This window comes from Gossypium raimondii, chromosome 7 (genome assembly GCF_025698545.1).
Source record: "Gossypium raimondii isolate GPD5lz chromosome 7, ASM2569854v1, whole genome shotgun sequence".
Taxonomy (NCBI): Eukaryota; Viridiplantae; Streptophyta; class Magnoliopsida; order Malvales; family Malvaceae; genus Gossypium; species Gossypium raimondii.
In genome coordinates this window covers 53413877-53436776 of record NC_068571.1, presented here as the reverse complement: position 1 = coordinate 53436776, position 22900 = coordinate 53413877, and the positions used below count along the sequence as shown (strand labels likewise).

The following is a 22900-nucleotide window of genomic DNA, read 5'->3' as shown; positions in this document are numbered from 1 at the left end:
TTAATTGACATGTCATTCATAACTCCAGGTTTTAAGGTTTGAAACTAAGGCAACCTACTCTGGACTTCAAATTCAATGAACCTGGACAAATATATCACATTAGCAGTTAAGATCAGGAAACGAACCGAAAAAGATAGCAGTTGGGCCATTGACCAATTCTATTTTCCATCCAAATCCAAAGGAAATAATACCCTACAAACCCAAACTTGGAAGGGTAAACTACAATTATTGTCATTTTTATTTATCTCATGTTATATTTTAGTCATTTATGTTTAAAATGTTATGTTTTAGTCACTTATATTATCGTGTTACAATATTTTAGTCACTAAACCGTTAGTTGTTGTTAACAATATAATGGTAAATTGACGTAGTACCTTAAATTATCATTTCAAATAAAAAATTGTGTTAAATTATACAATCGGTCTCTAAATTTTTTCGTTTTAAACACTTTAAATTTTCCTTTTGTTTTCTTTATTTCTCATTCTCTTCTATTTCTCTCCTTGTTTTCCTACATTCTCCATTTCTTTTAACATATAAAGAAATTGAATTGACAGTGAAAAAGAAGGAAGTCGAAAGCCATCGTTGTCTATAACCAAAATTCATAAACTCATACGTTACTTCTTTCTTCGCTGCCAATTCGACTCTGAAATGGAGAATGTAGGAAAACAGAGAGAGAAACAAAAGAAAATGGAAAAAAAGAAAAAGTTAAAAGAACATAAAAAAATTTTAAATTGCTCAAAATGAAAAAATATTACAATACAATAATGTAAGTGACTAAAACATAACATTTTAAATATAAATAACTAAAATATAATATAAGGTAAACAATTTTATAGGCGTAGTTTACCCAAATTTGGAATTAGAATTTGGATTTTCAAACTTCTAAGTTCGAACAATACATATGGGCGCATCGTCTTTCTTATGTTCATTACGATCAAATTCAAAGGCCTAAGTCGCCTATTCAATTAAATTATTCAACCCCGACAAAATTTTCAAATTCAATACTAATAAAAAAAAATTCTGTCGGTGAAAAACAATAAATTTTAAAATAATAAATATTATTTATTTATATTTTGAGAAAAAAAGCACTCACATTAAAAAGACATCCTTATAAATCATTCGCTGACTAATTATAATCAAATTTTAACATTTTTTGTAATTTCAATGCTAGGTTAGCATCATTGAGTCAAATAACATTAAACTCGCCCGCAATATCAGAGAGAAATTCAGTCACAATCTTTATAATTGTATATAAGCATACATCTCTCATGAGTTTTTCATTGTGATTTTGCTGCTACTAATATTCCAAACCTAACTTAATTTGGTAGCCATCGCCAGCCGGCCTCTGAAATTAAATGAAATGAAAGTATAGCTGGATTATGGCTGTTTGTTTCAGCGGTCAAACCAAAAGCCATGGAAAAAAAACAACCCAAAGGATTGTATTGTATTGTATAATATTTGTACTTGCAGAGTATCACCATCGCAGTAACTAGGCCAGGTTATAAATAAAAAGTGTTTTTTACCAACAACAAAACAATGGTCCAACACCAAAACAATAACCCAATTACTCATTAGGTAAAGAAACATGCGACAGGCATTGCTTTACTAGACGAGTTCCAAGGTAACTGCAAAAAAGCCAGTTCCATTTAATAAAAGTATATAAAATCTATCTGCTCCGTCCATGGGAAATTGAACACAGCGAAACAAAACAAAACAAAGAAAAATATAATAGACTAGACCACACACCATTTAATTTCTCACAATTAAAATCCCACAAATTGCTACACAATACATTTAACTAATATAGACACTTTCTCAGGAAGATAGTTGGGGGAAAGCGGTTCAAAAGGTATCCTCAGGGTACAAACCCTATATCCTTCAAGTATTCATGCTCAAGAGCACTTCTTGCTGTAATTCTTTTGCTGGGATCCATGCACAGCATTTTCTGGATGATTTATAGACAGAATGTATCATCAGTTAAAATTGCAGAGATGCCATATATGGTTCTTAATTTCTGTGTATGAAGTTATTCCAAAACCATCATCCTGAATAGTAATAATATGTTAAAGACCTCAAAAACTGTTCCATATCAGAAATATGGTAGCCTTTAGATAAGAAAAGTTCAAAAGAAATGCCACTTTTTTAAAATTTATTAAGATCAGCCACTTTGAAGATGGAATGAGATTGTACTAAAATTTATCAAGTCCAGGGGCTTGGTCTCTTTTGCTTAATGATGTACTGAGTGTTAGGTACATGAACCTTTGTAATAACTAGGCTCAAGTCTGAAGCCTACTCTTTCATTTCGGGAAAAAAAACAGAGCCGAGATAATAGTCCAAAGCTTTCAATTAAATTTTCTCAAATTAGCATAAGAAAAAATTTGGCATGTCGCTTTAGCTCACAACTCTCAAGAACTATGAAAGATATTTCATATTAAATCAATCTGACTTATACTTTGTAATTCACACTTGGGTGAAGCAAAAAATAAAGACACCAAATAAATACTTACAGAAAGAAGGTCAATGCCAGTAGATTCAAGATTTGGAACAACAGTTGCCAAATCCTGCAAGCAAAAGGTGTATTGATTAGTTCAAACAAACTTGTCTCTCTGATAGGTTCACAACAGAACATACAACCTCTAGATGCCATAAACACAAATGTTACCTTAGCCGGCCACTTTGGAAAAGAAGACTTAAAATCAGGCAATGAAGTCACTCCAGGCCATGTATCCTCATTTGGAGTACCCAAGATTCTTCATAAAAAAAGACAGATGTTATGATACTAGATCAGTCTAAAAAGAACACACAAGTTTTAGGGGGCAAATTTGCACCAATATTTTCCTACAATCTACACCTAGAAGACAATTCTTTTATATTCAATGACTTAAAACTAAAAGTGCTCCATTTTCTTTGAACATAAATGTACAAAGGTATCCATGGTTATATACACCTCTTAAATACCGGTAAAGAGCCGTAATAGGCCATTCCTGAGGAGGAAATTAAAAATAATAATACGAAATAAATCCAGTTGTCAATGTAAAAATTTCTGACGTCATTCATATCTTCTAATGCCAAATGACTCTTCTTTTAGCCTCTAGTCAGTATAGCTGCAAGTTGCAGCCTAGCAAAATTCAAAACACGTGCGGAGGGTTTTTTGGTAAGGTGAGGAGACACTACAATCTAGTAAAACGAGATGTCGTGAAGAGATGGTCGAGAGAAAGATTGGAGCAGACTCTGGAAAACAAGTGCGGTGGCAGATAGTGGTGATGAAGGCAATAAGTGGCTAAGAAAAATGAGTTACGTTGAAGGTTGTGATGAGCTTCCATGCGATACTTTCCAGGACTTCCTAAAAGTGGAACAACCCAAGAATCCTGCCAACCTTCCAAGGTTGTTCTCGACAAGGTGCCCATGCAAAGAACGATATTTCCCCGAAACAACTATTGATAGAACAATTAATAACCAAAAACAAGTATCTACAAGTATCCATGGTTATGACTTATCACAACGCATTGTCTTCTACATGTCAAGAATAAAGTATGAAATGTCAGAAGAGCAAAATTGTGAGACTCAAAAAAAGGTTACTACAAAATTTGACCCTGAATTATACCACCTTTCAAGATTTGGAAGGTAAATAATTATCCAAGATTAGGCACCCAACTTACATTCTATCAAGCATTTTGCGCCACTGACGAACAATATTAGTCAAAATGCTGATGTGGCAATATTCACAAATAAAAATGTTTGAAGTGGTATTTATTTTTAATTTTTAACAAAAAATAAAAAATGAAAAAACTAGAATAAAAAATCACTTCATTTTAAAAATCAAAAAAGAAAGTTCCAAAAGAAGAAGATAAAGGAATGTCAAGAAGGAAGAGAAGAGAGAGAGAAGTGGGTAGGAGGGGGAGGGCAATGGATGACCATCGCAAGGACAGTTCGAGCAAACTATAATTGCCATTGATTAGCCCTCGCCTTCTCCCTTGACCTCTCTGTTGGTGTAAAAGCCCTACAAATCACTCATCATTTGCTTCTACTATTACAAACATGTAATATCATGTATACATACATTATATTTTATTTAACATATATGGTGTATATTGTTATTACTTATTAGCAATAACTTATGCAAATAAGCCAATGAAACAGTAATGGCCTTGCAAAGGAATTGTAAATAAGTTATGATCATAAGATCCTTATGCATTAAAGTCGTGCTGCTACAAACGTTCCTAGTCGTTGCATTGTCCAGATTAGGCACCAGCAATGCTTAAAGACTAGCATATGCTAAACTTCCATGCATGTAATGAACGCAACCAATCTCATAAGTTGAAGTATAAAAGTACTGCGGATAACATATGGCCACTAGTTTGTTGAACAAGTACAATGAATATGGGTGTGTTTAGCATTGCTTTTGGTTGGCTAGACTCTAGATCACATGACAGTAAAAGCAACACTAAAAAGGGGCTTTTGCCATCCAAAAGACCCTTAAAAGTGCTTTTGGAACCAAACCAAGAAGCCGGCCACTATATGCTAAACTAACCCAAAAACTTGTTATGAAAGTTCCATTCAGTAATTTACACTAGTGTGACACTACTTCAATGTGGATTGTGATGCTTGACTTTATCATGAATCAATCTCAAGGGATGACCAAAGACTCATCAACCTAAGTGATATACGGGAATCCAGCTTGCTAATGGCCGGTATTAACCTAAAGTCCTTAGCCAAGGCATCACTTAAAAGATTAATATATAAGCTGCTCAAGTAATAAGGAAAAGGTTTAAGAGTAAATTCTACACCATGCTCTTACCATCTCCAAGATATTTGATAAAGGGATCAAATTACACTAAGATACTCTTCACCGAAAGACTTGTCAAACCATATTGACTTTCCTAGCATTTCGGTGGCCTTGATGCATTGCTAGAGTTCACAGTCTATAGATAATTCTAAACCAAATTGATTTAATTCATTGACATGTTGGGACACACATAAAGGTGACTTGAAGAATTAAAATGAAATAGGACTCAGATTAAAGAAATAATGACTTCTCAAGCACATAATAGAATGGTTCAATTAAGTATAAGGGTCACACTGCAACTAAACCTAGCTATAAAAGCTTTGCTTTGGTTCTCCCTTAATGTGTATGTGAAACATAGTTTGCTTTCATGCTCTCTTGCTAGGTGCACCTTTCCTTGAGAAAAAATAAAAATTTGTTTTTCTAAGTTCACGACATAGACAACTGATAAAAGGCTAACGAAAGTTTTACAAAGCCTAAGCTACTGGTATAATTCTTGGCTAGGCAAAATCCTAATACCTTTTCAAAAGGTTTCTTGAGTCACCTGTGTGGATAACTATTAAAGGCTGGACTCTTAGACAGGTTTGGCATAGGACAATGAGGTTAGGTGTGCAAGAAAAGAAGAAACCAGATGAGAGAAACGGATTTCAGCAGTTTTATGAGGTATGATATTTCAGTTTCATGCATCTATTAGAAGTAGATTGATTAAAATGAACAAGTTGATTTGATGGGAAGGATTTGGCTTCTCTATGGCAGGCTTTCTTTCCATTGCATTGTTCTACATTTCACGTTTAATCGGATAAAAACTCATCATTCAAGCATGCTCCTAATTCCAAGACTCGCTTTACCGGCTATCTTTTTTTTTTTAACTTCAAATGTTTTTTGAGGAAAACAACACACTAATGTAGCTAACCATGTCAACACATTATTAACAAAGAGTACCTAGGGCGAAATGCAGGACGAAATGGAAGTTAAAGCACCTCATCAAGATATTTTTTTCTATAGGCACCAAATGTTAAAAGTGTAACAGCTTAGGGCCAGAAACCATATTGACCCTATCAATTTAGAACATAATCAAGACGACCAATTTATAATTTAAAAAAGAGTTCTACCAAAGAAAAACTAAAAGAGTTTGTCTAGCTAAGTTAATTTTTTTTCTTGTTTACAAGGCAAGTAACATTTAAGAGACAGCTTAGCTCTTAATATCCAAATTCAACCCAAATTTAGCTGAAATGCAAATTTAAGAACAGCCATGTTCACTACAAACCCATGACTAAATAATATCCTAAATCATTTTTGAAAACATATTCCAAGATTATCAGAGCAAAGACTTTTAATGAATGCAGTAGCAAAAAAGAAAGATAAAAGAACACGAGAATCAGAAATAAGAACTTTACCACTTAAACAGTTGAAACTAAAATAAAATGGAGGCTACAATAAGGAGAGTACAACACCTGAAGATCTTGAACAGCTCATCGATCTCAGAATCCCCAGGAAATAATGGCCGTTGATTCACCATCTCAGCAAATATGCAGCCCACTGACCACACATCAACAGGAGTAGAGTAATGGCGAGATCCAAGCAGTATTTCAGGTGCTCTGTACCACAAAGTAACAACCTAGACATAACGACAACTTTAGAAGCCGGGCCAATATTGGTATGCTTATGACTGAAATATTGAGCATGCAGATAATAGCCAAGCACTTCTCTACTAGAACATTAGGACATATCCAACTAAAAACTAATTTACTGATGCTCTAAAGGGGCCTAAAGTTGCATTAGAGACCCCCAGTAACAACAATCCTAAATTGATGTAAAGGAAACTATTTGATGCTACTAACAAATTGCAGTTCGTCAGACTATCTGTTCCTATTTTAAGCCTTAGAATTTCTTGTCAGAATTAGAAACAAAATACTTTTGTCCTACAAACATGCAGCAAAGTCCGGGCATTTTGCCAGAAAATTGAAGTTTCTTTGTTCCAACTTGTAATAGTTATTATTTGTATAGAAAGAAGATGAAACATTACTTTTGAGAGATAATCGACAATAAATGTCTAGCAAAACACAGCAACATAAACCATATGACATTGCACAGCCCAAAAAACCACAAACTTGGTGATTCTTAGTACCTCATGTGTAAATGTTCTGACAGGAATACCAAATGCTCGGGCCAGACCAAAATCAGCAAGCTTTAGTGCATTGGTACGGCGATCTATCAGCAAATTTTGAGGTTTTAGATCTCGATGAAGAACCCTATGAGAATGACAATAAGCAACGCCACGGAGAATTTGATAAAGGAATGTCTGCAAGACGATCAAATAATAAAAGTACCATTATGAGTAATATTTATCATCAGCCAAATCCATTAGATAACCAAGGTCAACCAATGACAGATAATAGCTAGGTATTTATGCATTTGGAACAAGATGCTAACCTGGAATAGTTTAATTAATATATGATAAAGAGAAGGGTTCTGCAATTAGACATTTCTTGAACAGCAGTTCAAACAGCACCATATTTCTACTTAGTTTTGTCCAACACATAAAAGGTGTAAGATCAAAGATGACATACTCTATGGCTTCTAATAGACACTTCAATGAAAAGATTACCAATGAAAGAGCCACAATTCGTCACACTTCAAAAAATATTTGTAAATCATCTCTACTAAACAGCAGAAAACCAACAGTAACCACTATATTAAGTCTTCCCAAATATAATTTCTATTCTTTTTTTCCCTTCCTATTTTTTTTTATTTCCTTTTATTTTACTAGAGTAAATAACAAAAACGCTGGATTCTGCAGAACCCATTTTTATGTTATAACTAAGTCCCTTTGTTGAATACTATCTATCAAAACTCCTATAACACAGTCTTCTGACAAAATGCAGCAATGCTTTAATTTTCAGGATTTTTTATGCTCCTATCTTGTAATCCTATCTTGATTACACTCGATTCCCCTGTTCAACAAAGGGTCCTTTTATATACAATAATTGCATTGTAGCGACTATACTTTAGTCATAAAACTGTGATTCATTCTACTAATCCCCTTAAGAGTTAAGGGTCCCTTGGTTTGATTCATACTCCAAACAAAAAATCTGTTTCTTAAAAGGATTTAATCCTTTACAATTACCTCTCAACTAAAGATTTGAGGGAGTATATACAGTCTCATGATCTGGATCCAAGGGCCAATTAAATTATATATAATTATATAATTATATTATATATTAAAATTAAAATTTGGATTATGAAATTACAAAACAAACAATTTTTTTTCACATTAGATCAATACTTTCAATAGAATGAGGAAATGATCCATGTATAAAGAGGTAGAAAGGTGTATTTCTAATCATAACTAAATCTTCCCCTTTTTTTTTTGATGGGATAGAAGCAAAATAGCTATTAAACAATAACGTTGGTTTACTAGAGACATTTACATCTTGTTTTAGCTCGGTGGAAACAAAATGCTTTTCCTAAGGATTTTGTCAAATAGAAATAGAGAGCAAAGTAACTAGAAAATTGTATTATTCTAATCCCACTCTTCCAAAAGGATCATGTAGAATGCATTCAGACAAAAAAGCTAACATAGATTTTATGGGCCGAATTCTTATTTCATTTCGTTCCTGACTTATCTTATAAATATTATAATTTTCTTTTTTCTTTTTCTTTTTCTTTTTCTTTTTTTGAATTTATCCATCTTCCATAAAGGAGCCAAATGAAACCAAAATTTCATGTGATGCAGTGTGAAATTTTAAAACTGTTAAACTCCAAAGAGGTAAACCTTGAGCTTATAAACTTTCAAACAGAAGAATAATCTGACTCACTTTTATCATTCGTGGATCTTTCCCAAATTCTGGACATGAATCCATGTGCTTCTTTAAATCCAAGTCCAGATATTCAAATACCAAATATAAACGCTTCTCACTGTGCACTACATCCTGCAACCTGTCACCCAAGGTGCAATCAGAGAAGCTGAGGGAAAAACGATTACAGACATTATACAAGAGAAGGATTTTGCTCATATTCTGAAATATGACCAGAATATATCATGGTTTCAAAACTTTGATATAAAAAAAAAAGACAATTCATGGGCTTAACGAACAAGCCTATGTTGACTTACTTCTTAAAGAAAGTAGAGCAATACCATATGCTTCTTTCCGCTTCCAGAAAAGTGTGGTATTGTCTTTTTGTTTTTTGGTTGCCTTAACTTTTTAATAACTGATTCACACTTCATGTTATGTTAAAGTAGGAGGAGCAAAATTTAAATAATGAAAAAAAAAGAAACTTAAAATCCTTTGGCAGGCAAGACAAAATGAAGAACTAGCAATAGCACGAGTTCTGTAGTCTGATAAAAATGTATATGCCGACGTTAAAGAGTAGCACAAGCAGGAGAAAAATCAGTGTAAACCAATGAGTGGTGAAACAGCAATGTGATTATAGGATGAGTTGTGCAGTGAAGTGCATTGCATACCTGACGATATTACCATGTTGCATTTCCTTCAAGAGAGAGATTTCTCTAATTGCAGTGCTAGGTACACCCTCGTCTTCCTGCTCTAAGCGAATCTTCTTCAAAGCAATTGTTTCATTGGTGACACGATCACGAGCCTTATAAACAACGCCATAGGTTCCCTCACCAATCTTCTCTACTTTCTCGTACTGGAAATTTCAGAAAAAAAGCGTAAGGGAGCAAAACTAGAGGTGAATAGAAACAGAATGGAATGACAAGGGTTGAGTCACTTACCTGGTCCATGTGCAGCTCCACCAGACGAGAAGAATCAAAATGTACAAATAAGCTAAAACAAAGAGGGAAAAAAACAATTAACTCATCTCAAATATGAATCTAGGAAATATGAACTGATTGTAATCCTTGAAAAGCCCAACTATAGAAATGAAACAGGGAAGCAAGCAAATGAATAAGAATGCATCCAATTCAAACAAGAGAAAATAAAATCAATAGAAGTAAAATGCAATGTGAGAAGAGAAGTACCTCAAGTGACAGTCGGATTTGATTTCAAGCGAGAGAGTGAGTAAGTTGAGGAGAGGAGAGGAGAGTAGAGACGAGATGTATGTATCTCTTATTTCTATTTAAGTACTTAGAGTAAGAAATGATGCTCTCAAGCATCAACCCTAAAAGTAAAACCGAGAGACTCGTTGTGACCCATTTTGAGTTGACTTCTCTCTCGCTCTCCCTTCCGATATTTTCTTTTCTGCCCAAATAATATTTTTATGGTATTTTTTATCTTAGACAATAATATTAACTGGATAAAATTCAAAATTAAATTGTACCAAAAAATAAAAAATAAATATTAGTATTTATGTCATCCATTAATACATCGTTTCTCGAAACTATGATCTTTACAACAAAGTCTATAATTTTAGGCGAAATAAAAATACTGAAAATTTTGGCACCATCTTCTTTATTAATAATAGTTTTAAATTTATAGAACGCAATCATAAACGTGACCAACTTGAATTTCAATTGTTAAAATAAAATGTTATCATCATTACCAACAAGAATGAGGAAGCAAAATAAAATGAAATTTCTCGTGAGTAATTTTAAATGGTTACATCAATTTGTGTATAAAATAAGCTATCACAATAAGTGACATATGCATAGCTAAAACAGTCACAGTTAATATTGAAAGTACTACCACAACATAACCAGCCATTTCTCTCTTTTTAACAAAATATTTCATTTGCGCCATACGAATGGTGTATAATGACCGCATGGTAGTGTATGAACACTACGTAAAGAATTAGCAGGAAATATAAAGAATTAAAAGTAACTTTTACTACAAGTGTTTCAAGTCAATTATAATATTTATAAGTGTAATAATGGAACACTCAGAATAAGCTCAAAGAATTGTCAATTTGGTAAATGTGTTTATCGAGTTAATTATAAGCTAAGCAATTACTAATCTAATCAAGTTGGAAATTATTAGTGCAAACCAGATATGGAAGTACATTGAGACTAATTCTAAATTATCAATTAAACTACTTAACTAAATTTTCTTCCTATTGCCTTCGACTATGCAAATTATAAAACGATGGTTGATTAATTTGTTTATCGTTAACTAAGTTGATAAACTTATACTAATTATATTGTTTATCACTCTTAGCTAGGAATATCCTATCGGTTTCATCCTAAACTAAAAGATAACATTTAAGTGTTGGAAAAATTCGATTTAGAAAACAGATTTCTATCACAACGAAAAATTAAAAAATTTTGAAAATTAAGCTGATTTGTAATATGTATAGTAATAATTTTTTTCTCGAAAAATACTTGTGTTTTGTGTGAGATAGATCCTAGATGTTCTCGGCTTTCAACCAAACTACCTTCTTCATTTTTCTCCTACCACGAATTGCTTTGAATGTAAGCTCGAACAATCATGAACCAAAAACAAAACCAGAAATGATTTATTACTTTTAGTAGGAAAGTAAATCTCTCTTAATAAAAACTGGTAAAATTGTAATTTTCAGAAATATAATTTATTTTTAGAATATAAATTATCACTACTTCCCGACAAAATAACAACACATCAAACTTAAGTATAACTTAAGTGTAAATAATTCTACCAAATTTATCTATTTATAAAGAGAGATAGTAGAATCATGATTAAACTAGTAAAATACAAATAATATTTATTTAATAGAAAGCAATATTTCTCTCTAAGTAGAATAGAGTGGGTGTCACACCCTAATAAATAATACTAGGAATGTCTATAACACCCCTAACCCGTATTCAATGCCGGAACAGGGTTACGGAGCATTACCGGACTTATAACTCAAACAATCATACTTTTTATATTCATTTCTCATTCTAAACAAAAGTCATTCAAATTCATTCATATAGCCCCTAATACGAACCCTCGAGGCCCTAAATAGTCATTAAAAGTGGTTTGGGACTAAACTGAGTACTCAAGAAATTTTTTAGGAAAATATGAAAAATTTTCAAAGTGCAGGGGACACACGTCCGTGTGGCCAGGCCATGTGTCTCACACGGCCAAGTGATATGCTCGTGTCTCAGGCCGTGTGGGCATTCGAAATGGGGACACACGGCTATGTCCCAGCTCGTGTCCTACCCCGTGTAACTCACTGACTTGGGTCACACGGCCAGACCACAAGCGCATGTGTCAGGCCGTGTACCCTTCGAAATGGCCTCACACGTCCGTGTGTTAGTCCGTGTGAAAACTGGAGGGTATACTGACATGTGCCACACGGTCAAGCCACAAGCTCGTGTGCCAAGCCACGTGAAGCTACTAACTTGATTTCTATAATAGTATCAGGGGACAGACGGCCATGTTACCTGGCCGTATGTCACACATGGCTGAGACACACGCCCGTGTGGATAAAAATAGGTCATTTTCCAAGCCATATTTCTCACCCAAAATTGGTACCAACCTACACACATCAATATGCATATAAAAATGACATAAATAGGCATTCAAAACTAACCAATGTCAAGTTAATAACATGTAATAATATCACATACTATCATGATACATATAGGCACCTCCAATGGCCACTCATAATCATGCCAACTATGTCTCCAGATATACCTAATTGGTCAAACACTTATATGCAAACTTTGTGCCTCAAAACATAACATGTATGCTACTTATAAATCTCAACCATTTGGTACCCAATTACCAATTCACAACCAAGTAATTCACATAGCAGTCATACATCATATACTATAAGGCCATTTATACATATATACATATTAAAATACATGACCACCTTACAAGCCAATTCAAATGGCCAAAACTCAACGAGTCATAGAGGCCACATTAGCCAAAATACCTATACATGCCATTTAACCAAAATATAAAGTCCAAAGTACCAAAATAAGAGTTTGATATTATGACGCAAATCTCCGATGACTTCCAAATTGAGCGAGCTTCCGAAGCACTATAAAGCACGGAAAAATAAACAGAGTAAGCAATTAAGCTTAGTAAGTTCATAAAACATAGAATAAAACTTACCGTATAACCATAAATTTAGGTAAATAACTCAAATCATAACTCAATTCAATTTTGGCCAAAGCCTATCACATAACCATTCACCAAGTTAGCCATGTATACACATAAAGCCAAAAATTATGTATGAATTCAGCAATTATTAATTCCATGCACATGTAACATCTCTACCGTATATCCGTATATCATATATATAAAAACCACCTCTATGTAAATACATGTACTAGTTCGTATCGAACTTATATAATCTCGTAATAACATTATACCCGTTGAACTACTTAGAATCTCATTAGATACACGGGTAGTACACACGAGGTGTACTAAACTAGAGGTGATAACCCAGCCTAGCCCAAAAAAAATTTTAGCCCGTGTCCTAGGCCCAGGCCCGGCTCGGCCCAAAATATGGGCCTAAAATTTTGTCCAGACCCGGTCCGTGAAAAAAATTCTATAGCCCGAGCCCAGCCCGACCCAGTCTTTTTTTTAGTAAACACCAAAATTGTATAAAAACCTGCAAAGTATAATCAATCAACCAGAATATACATACATTAACCAATCAACAAATTTAATTTTATAACAAAATATAAATTGTAAGCTAAATTAAATTTTCAACAATTATAAAGGAAGTATCCTAAAAAGCAACCGAAGAAACATCATCCTCATCGTCCTCATCGTCTTTTTTGCAACCAATTTATTATATTCGGAAATGAATTTTAAAAATAAAAAAATAAAAAAAAGTATTTTAAAAATACTTTAAAATAAAAAATAAAAAATATATTTATTACATAAATACTAAATGTCTAATGGGAAATGGGGAAATGGGAAATGTATTTTAAAAATAAAAATATATATTTATTATATATTCGAGCCGGGCTGGGCCAAGCCCGGGCCAAAAAGGTTTTGCCCGAGGCCAGGCCCGTTTCCTAAACGGGCATCGTTTTTTGCCCAAACCCATATTTCAGGCCTATATTTTTACCAGAACCCTCCAATATTTCGGGCAGGCCATTGGGCCGGGCCGCCCAACCCATGATCACCTCTATACTAAACTGTAATCTGTCAATTCCTGTACATGTAGGCTTATACGAGCGATAAAAGGTAAGCTCCTCTGAGCTGAATATCGGTAAACTCCTACGAGCTACAAATTGGTAAGCTCATACGAGCTGTGGTGAGTCCGCAACACATGCAGAACCTCAACCAAAACGGTAACACTAATGACATGTCATTCGTATCCTACGAATTTTTAAGGTTTAAACGGGGCTTGACATTCTTTGTACTATATCGGTTATGAGTTCAATAATTATACACCGTAATTACTCAATCCAAATACATATATTTCAATTAAAGTATATAAATACACAATGTAAATACACGAACTTATTTTGAATTAGTACGGAGTAAGTCAACCGATCAATCCACTACTTTTTTTTTCCCTCGATTTAATTCCGAACGTGGCTTTTCTTGATCTATATAATTAAATTTAACAAATTTAATCTTTATTCTTATTCAATTTAATCCAAAATTCATTATATGGAAAAATTACTATTTTGCCCCTATACTTTTGACTTCTTTACAATTTAGTCCATAGGCTCGTAAAATGAAATTTATGCAATTTCATCCTTAACCAAGCCCAATAGATTTCTATACATGCTCATACCAACCCAAAAATTTCATAATTTCACATATTTACCACAAAAATTTTACATTTCTTAATTTAGCCCCTAATTGACCTATAACACCCCTTACCCGTATCCAATGCCGGAACAGGGTACGAGGTGTTACCGGACTTAAAATTTCTTAAACATATAAAACTGGGTCATAAAATTTCATCAACATGTATCACACTATAATTGGACATCCGAATATCCAATTTTACATTCACATTCCCATACACATCGTCATTCATGAAATCATTTGTAAACCACCTCCACAACATTCAATTATGCAATTACCACATACATGAATAATCATATCATAGGCGTATAACAACCGTCAATATTGGCCATAAGAAATATGACATATATGACAAAACGACCAAACCTACTATACATGCCATAACCCAAAAATTTATGTATCTAGATATACCAAGTGTTCTAATTGATAGTGTGAGCGAATCTCCGACGTCCACCGATCCCCGAGCTAACTTGGCGATACTATAAGGTAAAGGAAAAGAGAGAGGAAGTAAGCATAAATGCTTAATAAGTTCATATGAAAATAATGAGAAATTATTAAACTTGTGTGGACAAATCCTCGCAATAATTTCTTATGATGATATAGTCATTATATCACATGCTTACAATTTATTACTAATATTCACATTAATCTGTCTACTTGAGTCACTGTCACTAAATTATTTATTTCTCGAGCTACAAAAATCCAAATGAAAAACCGTAAATTTTCCCTGAAACTAGACTCACATAATTTCTTACCATAGAAATTTTAGAATTTTTGGTCTAGCCAATTAATACAGTTTATTCATTAAATATTCCCCTATTTCACTGTTCGACAACTCTGACTCCTCTTCACTAAAAATTAATTATCTCATTGCACAAAATTCAAATGATGTCCCCGCTTGCTTCTCCTGAAAGTAGACTCATTTATAAATTTAATCATGTAAATTACAAACTATAATTATTTTTGTACAATTTTTAGTAATTTTCCAAAGTTGGAACACGGGATTTCGAATTCATTCTATCCCTGTCTCGCTAGAATTCAAATATCTCAAAATATATATCCCTTTTGCTTACTCTATTTCCTTTATATGAAAATAGGCTAATTCAGCTTTAATTTCATATCTCATACAACCTCTAATTCAATTTCCACCATTTTTGGTGATTTTTCAAAGTCACACAATTGTTTCTGTCCTAAACTGTTTTGTTGTTAAATTTACTCATTCTTAATTTCAATGCCTCATTTCATCATGCCAAAGGGTTGATTAAAGATCGAACACATTGTTCGTAACATATGTTTTCACTTAATTAGTTTCCCAATAAACACTTTGAAATAATCTCGGTTACACGGTGGATCAGACACAAGACCACCCTTATAATCAATAGTACTCAGTGAAATCAAGACATAGCAACTACCTTTATACTCAATGGTACAGGGTGAATTCAGCACATAGCAATCACTTATATAACCATTGGTATCCAGTGAAATCAGCACATAGCAATCACCTTTATTTTCATTAATATCCGGTGCAATCAGCAAATAGCATTCACCTATATTTCCAATGATATCCGATCCATTCCGAAGGTTTAACCACAAATTCTCATATATATATATATATATATATATATATATATTTAAACCTTTTTCCAACTCTTCCATATTCAACCGTAATTCATTATTCACCTCAAGTAATTATTCCATATTCAATCATATCTCATAAAAAATGTTAAAACGTAAGTAAAAACAAGGAATTAATCACATACAAACTTACTCGTTTGCATCCTTATTAATAATGCATCATAATCTGAGCACATTATTTATGAGTCTCATATACATACCTGTGCCTAGTCATAATACTCACATATCCTACTCTTACTTATCTTGAGCATACTCCTTAAATTTCCCGTTGAACTACTTGTAATATTAGGGATGTTCGGGATATTTCGTACACCTAGTAGGACGCCAATGCCATATCCCAGATATGGTCTTACATGGGATCACATATCGATGCCGATGCCATGTCCCAGACATGGTCTTACTCTGGCCCTCATCTCGAGCCGATGCCATGTCCCAGACATGGTCTTACACTGGCTCTCCTATGTCCGTGCCGATGCCATGTTCCAGACATGGTCTTACACTAGCACTCCTCGGTCTGTGCCGATGCCATGTCCCAGACATGGTCTTACACTGGCACACTCACTGCCATGGTCCAACCATGGTCTTTTCCATCAATTCATCATGAGTTGTAGTACGAATGTACTTGACCCTGCATTTCTCACGATTGATCCTTCAATCTAATCTTGTACTTGCATAAAGTCATGATTAAATAACAAATATATATAAAATAAAACATCATCTCAATTCAAATTTAATAATTGATCACTTAGACTAACCATATGAACTTACCTCAACGCGAATCGATCATTTTGATTTATATTTCCCCGTACTTAGTCCAAATCTCGATTTCTTCGATCTAAAATGTCACATTTCACTTAATTATCACTCACATTACTCATTTTAATACAAAAATCATACTACGGAAAATTTACAATTTTGCCCCTAAACTTTCTCATAATTACAATTTTGCCCCTAGGCTCGTAATATGATTTTTATTCAATTTCCATAACATTCAAGGTCAGCCAAACCTTTTTCTCTTCTAAAGCAACCTCAAATTCTTATTATTTACAACTTTTAGGAGCATTTACAACTTTTACTAATTAACCCGTTTTAACCATTTTCAACGAAAATCACTTAGCAAAAATCATTCTCCTAACCTCGTGCACCCTTATTCTATCATTAAACATCAAAATGCACAAATATCTAGCATGGGTCAATTTTTAAACTTCATTTTTCGTGCAAATAAATAGTAAAAATAGAAAGGATAAGCTTCTAGGATCTCAAAAATACGAATAACATTAAAAACGGGGCTCAAATGCACTTACAATTGAACTTTGAAAAAGCTTGAAACCCTAGCCATGGCTTTCTGAAAGTTTCGGCAGTATGGAGAAGAGAATGAGCAGATTTTTGGGTTTCAATTTTGTCTTTTATGCCTTAAAACACCCAAATGACAAAAATGCCCTTTTTACTATACCTTCAATTTTTACCCTTCCATGACTAGTTTTGTCCATAACAAAATATGATGGTCTATTTGTCATTTAAAGACCTCTAATTTAAACCCCCATTTAAAACAAGTACTTATGTTCTAGAACTCATATTTTGCAATTAATACAATTGAATCCCAATAATAAAATTGGCCACTTTGTCGATAAAATTTCTTAACAAAATTTGCACACCATCACTCAAACATATCATAGACTCTAAAATAATTATAAATTAAATATTTCTACTTCGAGTTTTTTTTTTGGTCTTGAAACTACTGTTCCGACTAGGCCCTATTTTGGGCTGTTACATGACCATTTCATTAAAAAACTCTTTACAAAAGTTGTTTAACTAACAGCAAAAATTCATTTTCTTCCATTACAATTAAAAAACAACTAACATTCTCACGTGGAAAAACCCTAAAATTTTAACCATATTGCAATTTAATCCTCTCTTTAGCTAGATTAAGCTACAACGATCCTGAAAACATAAAAATCAACAAAAACAGGACAAATGATCACTTACATGCAAGGGAATTAAGTGGCTTAGATTTTAAGCTTCAAAACGCCTATTTTCCTTGTGTATTTCAGTGGAGAAGATGAAACAAATGGGTTGATATTTTTTTATTTAATTTATCCATTTATTTCTTATTTACCATTTTAACCTTACCTAACTTTCAAAATAACAAAAATTGCCAAGCCATGCTCATCCACTATCACTTTTAATGGTCTAATTACCATATAAGGACCTCCACTTTAAATTTCTATAGCTATTTAACATATTTATCTAATAGAACACAACTTTCACACTTTATGCGATTTAGTCCTTTTTCACAAATTAAGCATACAAACGGTAAAATTTCTTAACGAATTTTTTATACTATCATATTATCATGCTGTAGATACTAAAATAATATTAAAATGAATTTTAGTACATTAGATTTTTGGTCTCAAAACCAGTGTTCCGGTTTCACTAAAAACGGGCCGTTACAACTTTCCCCCTTAGGACTTTTTGTCCTCGAAAATCTTACCAAAAAATAGGTTAGGGTATTACTTTTTCATGGTCTCCTCGGGTTCTCAAATAGCCTACTCAATCCCGTGTCGTTTCCAAATAACTTTCACTAAGGTTATTCTTTTGTTTCTCGTGCCATAATTCTGATCGGCTCTTCGTTATACGACATATCAGGCTGAATCTCAACTTCTGATGGAGAAATTATATGCAAAGGGTCTGACTGGTACCGTCGTAACATGGATACATGAAACACATTATGAATCTTTTCCAACTCTGAAGGTAATTCAAGTTGGTATGCTACTAGTCCAATTCTCTTGACAATCTCGTATGGTCCGATAAATCGCAGACTTAACTTTCCTTTGCGACCAAATCGAAGAATTCTTTTCCAAGGCGATGCTTTCAAAAATACTTGATCGCCGATCTGAAATTCAATATCTTTACACTTCAAATCCGAGAACGATTTCTGTCGATCTGAAGCGGTTTTTAGACTGTCACGAATCACTTTCACCTTTTTTCGGTTTCTCAGATCAAATCAACCCTGTGTATCTTTTTCTCACTAAGTTTGGTCCAGTACAACGAAGTTCAGCATTTATGACTATATAAAGCTTCGTACGGTGCCTTCTTAATGCTTAACTAAAAACTATTGTTATACGTGAATTCAATCAATGGTAAATATTTTTCCCAATTGACTTCAAACTCTAATACACAACAACGAAGCATATCTTCGAGAATTTAAATCACTCTCTCAGACTGACCATCGGTTTGAGGATGAAATACGGTGCTAAAATGCAACTGCGTACCCAAAGCTTCTTGTAATTTATTCCAAAATCGGGATGTAAACCGCAGATCTCTATCCGAAATAATAGAGACTGGCATTCCGTGCAATCTAACAATCTAAGAAATATACAACTCAGCTAGTCTATCAAGAGAGAAGTCTGTACACACCGAAATAAAATATGCAGACTTCGTCAAACGATCAACAACAACCCTGATAACATCTTTCTTTTGCATAGATTGGGATAATCCTGATACGAAATCCATCATAACTCTATCTCATTTCCACTCCAGTATCATCATTAGCTGTAACAGTCCTGAAGGCACTTAATGTTCGGTCTTGACTTGTTGACCAATCAAGCATCTCGACACAAAATCAGAAATGTCACGTTTCATACTCGGCCACCAATACATTTGTCTCAAATCAATGTACATCTTAGTACTCCCCAGATGAACAGGCAAGCTACCACTGTGTGCTTCGTGCAAAATTTTCTGTATAAGCTCAGGATTCTTCAACACACAAACTCTACCTTGGAACAATAGGCAACCATCGGGTCCGTCTTGAAATTTAAAATCAGAAGTTGACTCACACTGTACTCGTTTAGTTTGTAAATCATTATCACATTTTTGTGATTCGCAAATTTGCTGAAGGAACACCGGTTTAGCTTTTAAATCAGCTAAAATCGAACCATCATCAAAAAAAGTTAATCGCGTATTTAACACTCTCAGAGCAAACAAAGATTTTCTACTCAAAGCATCCGCGACTACATTTGCTTTTCCCGGGTGATAACCAATCACTAACTCATAATATTTCAATAGTTCAAGCCATCTTCGCTGTCTCAAATTCAAATCTTTCTATGACATCAAATACTTTAAGCTCTTGTGATCGGTAAATTTGTGGCACTTTTCACTGAACAAATGATGTTGCCAAATTTTTAATGCAAACACGATCGCAACTAACTCCAAGTCATGTGTCGGATAATTCTTCTCATGCGTCTTTAATCATCTGGAAGCATACACTATCATTTTGCCTTATTCCATTAAAACACAACCCAAACCGTTGAGTGATGCATCACTAAAAATCACAAATTCTTTACCCGACTCAGGTAGAACTAAAACTGGTGCTTTGGTTAACAGTGCTTTCAACTGATTAAAACTCTGTTGGCATTTCTCAGACCACTCAAACTTTGTATCTTTTTGCAATAACCGAGTCACCGGTGTAGCTATCGTTGAGAACCCTTTTACAAATCTACGATAATAGCCTTCTAATCCCAGAAAGCTTCTAACCTCAGATATGTTTCTCGGTGGTTTCCAATCAACAACTGCTGAAATCTTATTCGGATCAACTCTGATGCCTTCCGTCGAAACAATGTGTCCCCAAAATCAAACTTCTCGGAGCCAAAACTCGCACTTGCTAAATTTAGCAAATAATTGTTTATCTCGCAAAGTCTGTAACACAGTTCTCAAATGCTCGGCATGTAACACCCCTAACCCAAATCCGGCACCAGAATAAGGTTTCAGAGCATTACCAATCAAACAGACATAATTTCAAATATTTCATATTATATAATATTCAAGTTTAATTTGTAAACATGCCAAATTCAAACTATTTTGCCTATTTAATGTTCATTTAATTATTAACTTGACATGCCATAATATGACCTTAACATAAACACACATTTATATATATACATATATAAAAAACCAATATTAACTTATAATCTTATTTAGAATCATTCCATAAAATGATTAATAGTTAGACATCCTAGGTACATGCCAACACATTTCAAAAGGATAAACATCAACACATTTGAGACCGAGATCGTTGTTGGATGCTGTTTCGGCGATCAAAATTAAGTACCTAACCCGCGTACGGAATACAAACCGTACGCTGAGTAAAACTCAGTGGTATTTCTATAATCCAAATATTTAAAGACAAGATAATATAATATGTACATTTTAATTATAAGCACAATTGAATATTAAAAACCACATTTATTCATATAATGACATTAGTCATTCAATATTCAATTCATAAATACATTATTCATACCAGACTAAATTCTCATCATTTGCTATATAATAACTTTTCACGATATAATACACATATCATTTAAACAACAATATTTTTCATTCCATATCCAATTCATGAATACACAATTCATATGTCTTAATTTACTGTCCCATTTTCATTTCGCATACAATATCATCTAATATCAATCATAGTGCCATTTCAATTAATTACCCCTATTAACACGACTCGGACGGATACACGGATCTAACCAAACACACCCGTTTGGCACCCAGTGCCTCATCGGATAATTCGAAGTAATAATTTGACACCTAGTGTCTCATCGACTAAATCGAAGTAAATTGGCACCCAATGCCTCATCGAATTAATCCGAAGTAATAATTTGACTCCTAGTGTCTCATCGACTAAACCGAAGTAAATTGGCACCCAATGCCTCATCGAATTAATCTGAAGTAATAATTTGACACCCAGTGTCTCATCAACTCGAAGTCGAAGAAATACTTGAACTCTTCCAATGTTATGGCATGTCATCTATATCCAACTTAGCCCGATACAGTTAATAGGGTTTAAATTTCATATTTCAAAAATAACCAATAATCAATATCAATTTTTCATATAATCACATAAATTCAATTGAAACCAAATAATCAATACAATCATAATATATATACCAATTCAATCAATTTCCATCAACTTTAGTTCAATTCAATATCAAAATACCAAATACTCACCTCAACCACTTACCATAAGCATTAAATCAAAATACAATAATTAATAACTAGATTTGGATTATATAAATACAAACCAAGAATTCCGAGCTATTCTACGTCGACTTTATCTTTCCCCTTTTTAATCGAAGATTCCGGTACAACGTTAGCTACAGAATTAAAACAACTAAAATTCATCAATATGACACAATTCAATTTCATATTGCATATTTCAATTTGTGCTCAATATTTGCCTAATTTTCTATTTAGTCACTAAATCGAGACTAACTTTATTTCTTTACATTTAACCTTATATTTTCATTCAATTTCCACTTTAAACTACATTTAACTCCTTAATTTCACTTAAATCCTTACATTTTAAATTTTCACAATTTAGTCCCTATTACTCAAAATTTACAATTTATTCTACAATTAAATCCTTTTCATTTCTAACTTAAAATCTATCAATTTAATCCCTAGTACTAAAATTATTCAACATAAACATTACTTAATAACTTAATAACTTCTAAAATTTTGACATGGGTCGAGTAGTATTTAATACTGGGATTCCAAAAACATAAAAATTACAAGAAAATGGACTAAATTGACTAACCAATTTGAGCTTTGAACCCTTAAAACCCTAATTCTCTTTCTTTCTGCTTTTCTTTCCTTTTTCTCTTTTGTTTCGTTTCTATGCTCTTTCTTTTTCTATTCTTTTTCTTTTATTTAATTATTATAATATAATAATATATATACTTAACTTTTAAGTTTTAATATTATAATATATATATATATTTTAACTTTAAATATTTATAATATATATATACACTTATGTCGCCCCAATTATGACCTTTGG

The 22900-nt window shown here is 33.2% G+C and overlaps 1 protein-coding gene and 1 long non-coding RNA gene across 3 annotated transcripts; both read right to left on the bottom strand.

The window, feature by feature from the left end:
* Positions 1 to 1622: 1622 nt before the first annotated feature.
* Positions 1623 to 9971, bottom strand: LOC105788149 (cell division control protein 2 homolog A). Its single transcript, XM_012615256.2, has 9 exons — positions 9765 to 9971; positions 9519 to 9570; positions 9249 to 9433; positions 8602 to 8722; positions 6912 to 7085; positions 6238 to 6401; positions 2663 to 2750; positions 2508 to 2561; positions 1623 to 1945 (listed from the first exon to the last, which is right to left on the bottom strand). The coding sequence occupies exons 2-9, from the start codon at positions 9525 to 9527 to the stop codon at positions 1856 to 1858; spliced, it is 885 nt and encodes a 294-aa protein (XP_012470710.1). The 5' UTR covers positions 9528 to 9570; positions 9765 to 9971; the 3' UTR covers positions 1623 to 1855.
* Positions 9972 to 12392: 2421 nt separating this feature from the next.
* Positions 12393 to 17481, bottom strand: LOC105789377 (uncharacterized). Of its 2 annotated transcripts, XR_008197586.1 has the most exons (4): positions 17364 to 17481; positions 16828 to 16894; positions 14836 to 14903; positions 12393 to 12688 (listed from the first exon to the last, which is right to left on the bottom strand). It is a non-coding gene; the product is annotated as an uncharacterized LOC105789377 (long non-coding RNA). The 2 variants fall into 2 exon arrangements; XR_001132289.2 differs by lacking the exon at positions 12393 to 12688 and having other exon boundaries at positions 14652 to 14903; positions 17364 to 17480.
* Positions 17482 to 22900: the final 5419 nt, after the last annotated feature.